The 11569-nt window shown below is 31.5% G+C and overlaps 1 protein-coding gene across 1 annotated transcript in view; it reads right to left on the bottom strand.

Moving 5' to 3' along the window:
• Positions 1-5548: 5548 nt before the first annotated feature.
• The window catches only part of LOC108687311 (dynein heavy chain 2, axonemal), a 51835-nt gene continuing 45814 nt past the window's right edge, over positions 5549-11569 (bottom strand). The window contains exons 55-63 of the mRNA XM_018193002.1: positions 10999-11343; positions 10192-10464; positions 9259-9600; positions 8885-9019; positions 8359-8635; positions 7772-8182; positions 6772-7290; positions 5829-5979; positions 5549-5703 (exon numbers count right to left, since the gene is read on the bottom strand). Of these exons, the coding sequence (XP_018048491.1) occupies positions 5549-5703; positions 5829-5979; positions 6772-7290; positions 7772-8182; positions 8359-8635; positions 8885-9019; positions 9259-9600; positions 10192-10464; positions 10999-11343 (2608 nt within the window). The remainder of the gene's footprint in view (positions 5704-5828; positions 5980-6771; positions 7291-7771; positions 8183-8358; positions 8636-8884; positions 9020-9258; positions 9601-10191; positions 10465-10998; positions 11344-11569) is intronic.

Genomic DNA, 11569 nt, shown 5'->3' on the forward strand with positions numbered 1-11569 from the left:
TAATTTGAAATTTATTAACAAAGAATAAGATAGACTGTATTTTTCATAATTATTTTATCTAAAAAGAATAATTAAAATATATATTATCTTCAAAATAATTAAAAATGAAAAATTGTATTATTTAGATAAACAAAAAGTATTCCTACAATAAGAGAGCTTTTATAATTAGAAACATGCGAAGCTTTTTATTGAAATAGTACATTCAGAGAAAAGTTTCTTCAATTAGAAAAATTATTTATTTGAATCAAAGAAATTTATGCATTGCTTTATACAATTAAGTTTTTTGATCTGAATGTCATTTTTTGAAATCAAATTTTTTTTAATTTAAACATTATTTCTTGAAATCCAGAAAATTTTCATTTTCCTTAAAAATATTTTCACTTTAATTTAAAAAAAAATCAACAAAAGAAAATTTCTTCAATTTAAACAAAATTTTCCTCTGGGTGTAGGAAAGAACGTAGATTATATAAAATTGTTAATTTATTGATTCATTTTTTTACAAATAAGACATTTTTTATAAAAACTTGTTTTGTATGTAAATACTTTCTACATTTATATATAAATGTGTATATATTATGTATAATAAATAGTTATTATTTATGCGATGCACAAATTCGCAGAAGAAATTTTTCTTCTGAAAAATCAAACAGTGAACCGCTAATTTTTACATACTTATTCTTATTCATCATTTTAGTGATATTTATCAACTTCTACTACATTGACCTTGTAAAGTAGAATTCTTCAGCGGTTTACCTGCGGTGTGTAACATTATATATATATATATACGACAATTCAGAGAAACAAGAAACGTTTCAACCACAAAGTTTAGACATTTTAACGTATACTTAATCACTTTTTCCTTAATGAATACATGTAAAATCAATCTTTCTCTCCTGAACAAATATTTAATACAAGACAAGTACTCACAATAAATTCGAAGTTTTAGGATAAAAATTCGAAGGTTTATACCTTTTTTCCTGGTTGATAAAATCTTTATTCAATTCGAATATGATTAATTAGATGGTGGAATTTTTGATCAATTAAAAATTATTTTTTAAATTATAATAATAATAATAAATTATAATATAAGAGCATTATTATTAGAGCACAATTAATATTTCTTCACGAGTTATACATAAAATAAAAAGAAAAATTTTTTTGTAAATTGAACTATTCGAGAATTAAATATAAAATTAAATATAAATATCTTAACGTCAGCTTAAATTTAGACATAATTTATTTCTCCTTGAAGAAATTCTAATTAAAAATATTTATAAATATTTACAGATATTTATAGTTAAGATATTTACAGAGTACTATTGAAACTTCTATTAAAACTTGACTTATCAAAAGATTCATCAAAAATCCACGATTAAAAGTAAATTAGATTTCTCTATGACACTTTGTATAAACGTAATGTGATTCACACATACCTCTCTTATGAAGGAATCCCGAAGCGTCTGGTGACGTTCTATGACGATATGTGGATACAGTCAGATTCTCAAATGCTGCGCGAACACTCTTAAATCACCAGCGAACGATTCCATCGCCAATAATCCGACAAGCAACAACAATGACGACACGGTGGATCACAAATATCGCAATACGCGCGTATTTACATTCCACGACTTTTACACGACTGTTATCGGATGACAACTGTGCCGAGGGGAATGACTGGGGATGGCTGCGGGCCACGACTCACGTGTCCACGATCACACCGTAACACTGGCGCGGTTTGCGATCTTTTTGAAATTTGAAACAACGCACTGTTTTCTCACTGCACTATCGGACATACCATCGTTCCTCGGGCGTTCGCGAAGATCGAGATTCAATCGAAGTGTCCTGCGACGAATGATTTTAGTTTCGTGACGACGTTTAACTTCTTTCGTTCTTGATTTTTCAATTTCTTCCTTTTTCCTCTATTTCTTTTCGATTGAGATGCCGCGAGGTGTCGCGATCGGAATCGTATATACGTAACGCACCGAGTCGGAACACGGGCGCTGCTGCTCCGCAATTGTCAGGAGCTCTGGAAATGGACCAACGCGGCCGTGGATCTTGCGCTGCGTTTCTCGCGCGGAGGAGGAGACGTCGAGGCCGAGGGGGTGAAGGAGAGTGGGGGGAGGGGGAGGGGGACGGAGGACGAACCGATAAGAACTCGCGTGGCGAGCGTGGCCGATCGTCCCGCGAAATTCCGCGAGTCACGTTCGCGATGTCCAGGCACGGAAGGAAACGCCGAAAACGAGAGTACCGGCAGGTGTACCTCGGCGGACGTCCACGCTCGCTCTGAAAGGGTGCTCGGCAGCTTTGATCTCGTGCGCATCCGTGCCGCGCATTACGCTCACATCATTGGCCCAACGAATCGACACCGATCTCCCACCATTGACCTCGGGCCGGCAGGGATTCTCCTACGTCGTCCTACAACTCCGACCGATGGGATTCTGCGATGACTGCGATGCCTAGGACCTGAGGACGCTTCATGATATCTGAGTATCGATACTCCGATTCCAATGCCGTTAACGAGCATCGCCAGCATCGATGTCTTACTTCCGACATCGACTGACAGATTATTTTTTTCTCTTTATAAATCGCGCGAGTATACGAATGCCGCTATTAAAAGAGTATCGTTATTTTATGATGAGCTGTCTACTTTTGAGTGATAAATACTTGTAATTCGTAATGTAGGAATATTTCTTACGATAGTCTCGTAAATAAGAATTTTTTTATTATTGTGAAATTACACGGGAAGACTTTTCACCGAAAACTATAAACTATTTCGCCGAAAACTCTCTCGGCTGTCTAGTTATCCTAGTATTATTCATTCGCCTACTGTTGTTTATTCCTCTATTATTCTTCTGTACCAGTCAGCATTAGACGTAAAATGTGCGATGTAATATAAATCATTTAGCATAAATGTTTCTGCTTAAAAATTAATTATAAATAGATTTTTTGTCTGAAAGTTATTTCCAAAACTAAGATTTTACCGCTTAGCTTTTTTCGTGCTTACGTATATAATTTTATTAAGGTAAATTAATAAGTTTTTTAACTAATTTCGAAAGCAGAATGAAAGTGTAACTTTGCATAAGCTTTGAATTAATTTTCTACTTCACTAAAAAAAATTCAAAAACAGCAAGATTATAAAAAGCTACTAAATGCAAATGTAATATAAAGAAAACAGGAACTTAAAAAAACTATAATAAATAAATATATCTTCTATAATAACGTAAATAGCAATGTGAAAATATTTTAAACGTCATAAATGTTTTAAAGTTAATATTAACAAAAAGTGTTTAATCAATAAAGTGATAGATAAAAATTTTTAATATTTATTTTTTATATAGTTCATTTAAAGATACAAAAATAAAAAAAGTTGTGTCAGCAGAATAATTTATGCAAAAATATTGTAATAAGAAAATTATTTAATTTTGAATGAGTCTGAGTAGCTCCATGTTAGCGACGTTGGAGAAGAAAAATAGACAAATGGGAGACATTGCAGAGACGTAGCACCTAAGACGAGAAAGAAGAAATGATGTTCGTACTATTAACCCGAGATGGTAGAAGAGAGACCTTTGCTGCTCCAGGATCTTCGTTGAGCGCCATTACGCCGAGAATAAGAAATAATTGCATGGTACAGAGGGTCAAAGTCGTGAGAGCGACCTGCTGCTTGTGATCCGCCACAATACCGGCAACTTTTAATCTTGTCTCGTCCCTATTTCTCTCCTTCAGTTCACGACTCATCTATCTTATATCCTTGTGTACTGACCGTAAATACGGAAGCTCCAAACCGATTTTATCGCGATGGACTGAGCCGAAATCAATTGCTTTCTTATATACCGCGATAAATTGGAAGGTTCGATGATGGTGTTACCTCTATAAAACTTGTTAACTTTCAATATATAGTTTTATATAAAATATCATTTCGCTGTATGACAATCACAGAAAGTATATCTAAACGTCCTTCCTCTTATCATTAGAAATCCATTACTGTTAAGATTGATTAACATTATGTAATTATTACGATGATTTCTAATCGTGGATTTATTCGTTTATGAATTCTTAGACATCGAATTTTTATGCAGATATTTTTTGCAGACGTGCACAAAATATACAACTGTGCACAATATGGATAAATATTTATTTTTAAAATGCTTTTTTAATGACCCAAATTTCTATTTTTATATTATTTTCCAATCTACTTCCTAATCTGCTAAAAAAATATGAAATTGCATAAGCATCTGTCTATTGATTATTGAATGATGTCTACTGATTATTAAAACAGCATTAACTATATTCTGCAATTCCTGAAACTTAATTTAATATTAGGTGTAGTAAAAAGAAATCCATTATTTTTCCATTCAATTTCATGCAAAAATAATGGATTTCTTTTTACTACACCTAATATTTGAATAAATAAAAAAATTTTTTTTTTCGTAAATTCTGTACACACATATGTTTATAGTTGCACTGTGATCTTTAGAAATTTCTTTAACAAATTAAAATAAATACAAAATTTTCTTTTTTCAAAAATTCTGTTACGCATTCTGTACACGCATATGTATAGTATGTATATATTATGTATATATTTTCTTTTTATTCAATAGTACATTTTATAGATTTATTTTTTATTATATGATAAATTGATATCATAAATAATATATAGACATTTTTAATGTTCTATATCAATGTTGATATGAATATTGACAACAATAACTACATACGCTAAAAATATAGGTATTAATTTATCTGCTGCAAAATATGCAGTATGATGCAAGATGCTAGTATGCTTATCTACTGTAAATATTCGAATTTGCAGCAATTTATGCTCCGTTGGTAAAGAAAAAGCATTCGAATATAAGTATCCGTTGGTAAAGAGAAAGTATTTGAGTGTATCGGAAATTCGAAATACTGAAAAGTATCGACATTTGGTATTTTGTACCAACTGAGTAAATTCTTGGACGTCTTTGACAAATTAAATATTATTTTACATAAATAATTTGTATTTATGAAATAGTATTATGTGTAATTTGGATACTACTAGAAAGATATTTATTTATCATATGATTAATATACATTTGTCTATCGTGCAATCGGATTACAAGAGATGGTGCTGATCATCTTATTTAATATGTTTATTGTTTTTTTATTGTTATTTTATTATATATGCCCTTATTGAGACAACATTTTACATATCAACATTTTACATACGAACATTTTAATCGAAGAAATTTATTCATTTTTTAAAATAATTAGTTATTCAATATATGTGTAAATTATGTTTTAATTAACATAAATATAAACATAACTTTTAAATAAAAATTATTTTATAAATATATTTTCCCTACTACCATAAATCAACATTCGTACATTTATTAATCTATATTAATTATTTTTCCCACTTAATATATCACAAAAAAAAAGAGTGAGAAGGTATAAAGAAATGTAATCAGAATAAACTATTTTAAATGGGAATTGCTCATATTATATGTATATATTATTGCTAAGCTTAAACTGAGGCTTATGAATCATGAATTAATATACATAGCTGAAAATTTTATACGGCTAGACTCAATAAAAGCGCAGTTCCGCGTTTCACCCAGAAGTCCGAACCTTGTGTTCCAGCTTTAAGATCTACAGCAATTATGAACGCAGATCTCATTTGGTCGCCGCTCCTTTGGGGATAATAATAACAAGGACAACTATAGAGCTCTGAAAATTAAACGAATGTTGGTTGTAATTAAAAGTCTGTTTCTTCTAACCACTGGCGTATTTACGCGCGAAGGAAATCTGCAAAACGCAATAAAATGATGTTGATATTTTCATGATTATTTTACCTTTAACTTTTTTTTTAACGTGCTCGATGGGTCGAAAATGAATCACTGGCATGTTGTATATAAGTTGTATGGGTGCGGGCTCGGTAAGAATGCCCTTCTCTTTATCCCAGCCAGCACCTTCCAAAAAAATGGATCGTACGTATACGCCTTCCTAAAGTAAAATTATACAATTAATAAGCTAAAATATATAATTGCTCATAAGTGTAAAATTTTACAATTATTAATTATGACATTACAATTAGTATAAATCTAATATACTTTCTACTATTAATCAATTTATCAATTTTTTACAACGCACGTAAAGAACGATTTTACTGAAGTATCTATATATAAAAAATTAGTTAAATATTAAAATAATTAATATATTGAGATACTCAAACTGGTTGCGAGAATATTAAAATTATTTGCAACATTGCTTATCATATTTGAGTTTTCTATATTCTCATTTCTGTAATTATTTTGATAATCATTATTTTCAGATCTGTATTTAATTAAATTTTTAGATGTTTTAGTAAAATCGTTCTTTCTGTCGAAAGGATTTATAGAAAGAATATATAAAGGACATAGCAAATATTGTTGTTTACAATAAAACAATATAAATTTCGCTTAATTTTACAATAACGTACTCTCTAAATTCTTTAGAATGGAATTTCATTCTAAAGAATGAAATTTCACTTTTCAGAATGAGATTCACTCTAAAAATTTTAGAAAATATATTTTACTGCTTATTCAAAGTTAATTATAGATAAGAGCAATAGAATTTTCATTTCAAACTTTTTTTTCTAAGCCGGACAATTACAACTTATATGCATAAATGTATTATCCAATATATACTGTTATTCAAACAAATATATATATAAGCTTCTTATAGTAAAATAGTGTTCAATATTAGTCGTCCTAGACACTAGTCCGATGAGCAATTAGTTTAATCGCTTGTAGTTACCACTGGCGGCTCGATTATAGCAGACTCGTCCGTTGAGAAGACAGTAAATTCCCACGACAACGAATCGATAGATACTTGCCACAGTCTCGCCGAAGTTTGTAGTACCGCAGTAAGGAATCCGGTTGGAAATGTATACGCAGCTAACCAGAAGAGCAGTGGCGGATGAGTAGTTTGAGCCCAATTGGCGAAGTGCTCGACTCGATTGATTAGATCCCTCGTCCAGGCGCCAAGCAGTTTCAAAGACGGATACGTGGTCAACCATAGAGACGGTACCCTCCCGTTATATATGCATGTGAAGATTTCTTCTAACTCTCGTGACATTAACACTGATCCTTTAATTCCACGTTGAAGTTCCTTAAGATTGTCGCAAATTTCTATCAATAGTGCATTATATCGTCCAATCTCTTGAAGAAGCACCACGTCTAGCGGTGTTTTATGTGGCCCTATCAGTTTCTCCGTTCTTTCATAATCGATTGTTTTCGGTATTTTTGAGAGAATATCGCTCGCAAGTCCCATTACCTGCGAGACACGAAAAGATTGAAATAACTCCATTGATCCAGTATGAGATTTCTTAATAAAATTACGATAACAGAATAAAAACAGAAATATCAAGAATATTTGCATTAATTTAATAAAGTCTAGCATATTCTTATACGGATTTGCTGAAATAAAATATCTAGTTAAAAATTATATCAAGCTAAAAGCTGAACTAGATATAGATATGAAAATAATTTTGTTAGATTAAAATAATTATGCAGAATTCTTAAGCTGATTGCTAAAATGTCAAAACTTTTTGCGGCATTGCTCATTATGCTTGAATTTCAACAAAATTATTTTCAGAATTAATAAAATTATTTTCATCTATGTCTATCTAAACTTTTAGATATTTCAGCACAATCGTTCTTTCCTTTCTGTACTTACTCTCTTTCATGCTACTATTTTATTTTTCGATCGAACCGGAAAGACATAAGCTTTAAAATCGATAGCTTCACTTATTTACCTTTTTCTCCTTGTCCTCGTCCATTTCGACGCTGACCGTCTGTACCTGAAGACTCATTAGAGTTTGAAACATGTTTTTAGCTTCTATTATTAGACAAGTGATATCCGCGTTTGGATGCTGACCAAACGCTTCTGGCCTGTCGATATTCGGCAGAATCGCGATAAACTCGCGGTAAGACTCTAAGGAGCCGTCGCGAGGCACGTAATAGGTGGGCAGTGATGACAAACGATAATGGGGAATAGTCAGGACGTCTTCTGTGAAATATTGCTGGATGTATGTCATCAACAACCGGCGATCCCAGTCGTCGGTCACATGACCACCATAACAGACATCTGCTATGAGATATTTCAAAGATTCCCATGGTGTGACTGGATATTCATTCAGATAAACTTGCAGCAAGTTCTCGGAAACCTGGAACAGATATCCCGCTATTATGACGATTGTACTTCTCTATCATTGGGCGTCTCTTTGACGAGACGAATTTAAACGTTATGGCTGGAAATTCTTGAGATATCTTTCTAAATAAATTGCAGATAAATAAAAAGCTTTCTACATTCGCGCTACTCGCAACTTTTGCTCGAAAATACCTCGAAATCGGAATCGTTAAAGCTGTAGACCACGTTCCAACCGAGTTGTTGGAATTTCTTCCGTTCTAGAAGAATAGAGTGGAAGAAGATCAGCGTGAACAGCAGCTTTTTATATTTAGACTTTTCTTGGCACGAGTCGAACTGCGTTTCGGTGATTAAACTGTAAAGGCGCTTCATGTTCGCTTTTAATCCTTTTGGTGGTTCGGTAGTAATTTTTATCCCAGTTTGAAGGATCGATATAGGAAACTGAGGAGTCGGACTTGAACTAAGCCATAATCTGTAAAAAAATTAAACGCTCACTTTTGAAACATTTGCATTACATCTAATAGAGTTAATAAATAATTAGATTTTGTAATTAAATTTTTTATAATAAATTTTGTTAAACATATTTATTTTATTTATTTTATATATAAAATAAATTTAAAATTCCTAGTACTTTTTTTGATTTCTTTCGGTATTACTATATAAAATAAGTGTGAAAAATAGCGTGAAGAATATAAGACAGTATTTCATAACTTTGGCATACCTAAATCTTGGATGTAAAGTTTGGCTGGAACTGAGCGTTTCCACGATTTTATCGAGCTTGGGCATCCAACTGAGCGAGAGGTGGCAATTCGCAAGAAATACCCAAAACCCTTCTCTGGCACCGATCTCTATCATGCTGTGTAAGGAATGAAATAATATAAAAATTACTGAGAAATTTTATACTAAATACTGCAACTGATCTTTACTGGACATTAATATTATTAAGATAGCAATGATATTAAAAAGGTTTAAAATCTTTTTAAATTTTAATTAACATTAAGAAATAAAATACAATATCTTTAAGTCTTTTAACTCAAAGTATCTTAAATACAGATATAAATATGTTGTACAATGTATGAACTTTTTATAATTAACCTTGTAGCAATAGGAGCCTGTCCCTGACCTAGCGATAACGTTAAGAAATTAGAAGTCATGCCCTGATTGTCTGCTAACTGCATGAGTATCCCGGCAGGATCCACCCCGGGCGAAAGAACGAATATCAATGGTGTCCACGCTACAGAATCATCTAAAGCTGCTTTTAGATTAAGTATAGGAGGATCTATGAAACTCTGATCGAGATTGCGCACGATATAGGCCATGATACAGAAAAATATTCTGTCAGGTCGACAGCTGCGGATGAATAACATTTTCTGAAATTCGGTGCACCCTTCCCATTCGCCGACCAGCGGTGTAGCTTCCGGCTCTGTGCTAATGTACCTGTAGATGTTAAATGAGTTTAAAAGAGAAAATTACATAAAAATATATTTTTGATAATAGTAACATGTTTATATTGAAATAAATAATTATAAGTATACTTTTTTGTACTTTTATTGTCAGAACAAGAAAAAAAGAAATTGTTATATATATGTGTACATATTAAATGGATTAAAAAAAAAATATTTTCATATTTTAATATAGAATATTTTAATATAATGTATTTTCTGCCAAAAATATTTTTAATAAACAATAACATGGATATAGAGAAATAAACAATTAATATAAATATATACATATAATGTCTTCTTTCTTATTTACTTTTATCGTCCGAATAAAAAAAAAGGATTGTTATATACGTCTAATTTTTCTAATTGATTCTTCTTTAATAAAATTTAAAACTTCCTTTAAGTCTCTTAAGATATTTGACATATTATCAATATTTTTTTCATGGTTTTATTAGCATAGTTATGTGCAATTTAAAAAATATATAAAGTTAAAAGAAGAGTATTGAAAATGATCTGTCAAAAATGGCTAAAGCGTTGAAATAACGTGACAAAATAACGATTTGACATTGTACAATATTGTACGCACCAATTGTGCCAATCTCGCGGGAACTGCTTGAAAGAAGAAACGAGTCCGTGAAATCCAGGCAGCTTGTCGAGTTCCGTGATGTTGTCCCAAGTTTCATCCGACAGCCACGGCACAGGTTTGTCCGGCTGATTTTCTTGGTCCAGTACGATCCCGCCACGAAGCAGGAACGCGTATTCTCCTGGGATGATCTTACCTTGCGCATCCAATATCTTGACACACATGTGAAAAGAGAAGAGTAGTTTGTGCTGCTCGAACAGACCTCGGCACGTGTTTCTATTCGCAAAAATAAAATCTATTAGATCAATTTGTTTTTCTCTAAAACTGCACATTTCTCTTTCTATTTCAAAATATTCGCAAAATAGAAGGTTTGTAACAGCGTCACATTACATTGAAAAAAGTATGTACGCGCGCGTCTTGAACTCAACATTTTCCAACATTGATTTATGATACTGGCTAAAAGATAAGAGATTAATAAAAACAAGACACATTTTTCATTAAAAAAGTTTTCTCGCTCAGATTATATATTACGTTATTATACACTCTCATTTAAATTAACGTTAAAAAATTCTTTTGAAGAATTATCGTTCGAAACGATATTGTGTATGATTTTTATAGAAAAGATTTAAAAGAAAGTGTTATTTATTCTATAGTTATTGTTTTCTAATGCAAATTAGTGACAGTCAAATAGTAAAAAAAGACAAAGTATTAAAAAATTTTAATTGCAATTTTTTATTATTAATGAAAAAAATTGGAGATTTAAGATTTTATAATTAAAAAAATTAAAAATTCCTGTACTCATTTATTTACCTGTAGACTGCATATGTATGATAATCATTTAAGCTGTTGATTCTCTCGGACAAGTTTATTTTTTGAGGACTTTTGTCAATGGAAAGCATAAACAGTGCGTTGTATGCGTCGAGAGAGAACTGATACATGGGATCAATAATGCTCATGTCGTTTAAAATGAAAAAAAGAATCGAAGCACGCTTCGAGCACGATTGATATTCTTCTCTCACTAAATCTATCTCTTTTTCTGTCTTTTCAGCAACAGTCAGAGATTCTTGAATGGAGATAGACGTTTCCTTTGATGTTTGGAGGGTATTCAACAAATTTAAATCATCTAGAAGAGTTTCTCCTGCCATGCTCAGCAAACTAATAAAAAATGTGTTAACATATTTTGTTATCTTGCTAATAGTGTTAAGAGTTGAAAAACAATTAATATATTACATTAGTTTATAAGTTTATAATTTATAAGTTTTTGTATGTAGAGAGCATATAAAATCTGTTTAAGGAAAGTAATTTTTGGTGATAAGACCGAAACTGCTATTGAAATATTTCCATCAGGTCCGGTTTTTGAGATATAAAATATATATATATA

The sequence above is a fragment of the Atta colombica genome, unplaced genomic scaffold, assembly GCF_001594045.1.
Source record: "Atta colombica isolate Treedump-2 unplaced genomic scaffold, Acol1.0 scaffold205, whole genome shotgun sequence".
Lineage (NCBI taxonomy): Eukaryota > Metazoa > Arthropoda > Insecta > Hymenoptera > Formicidae > Atta > Atta colombica.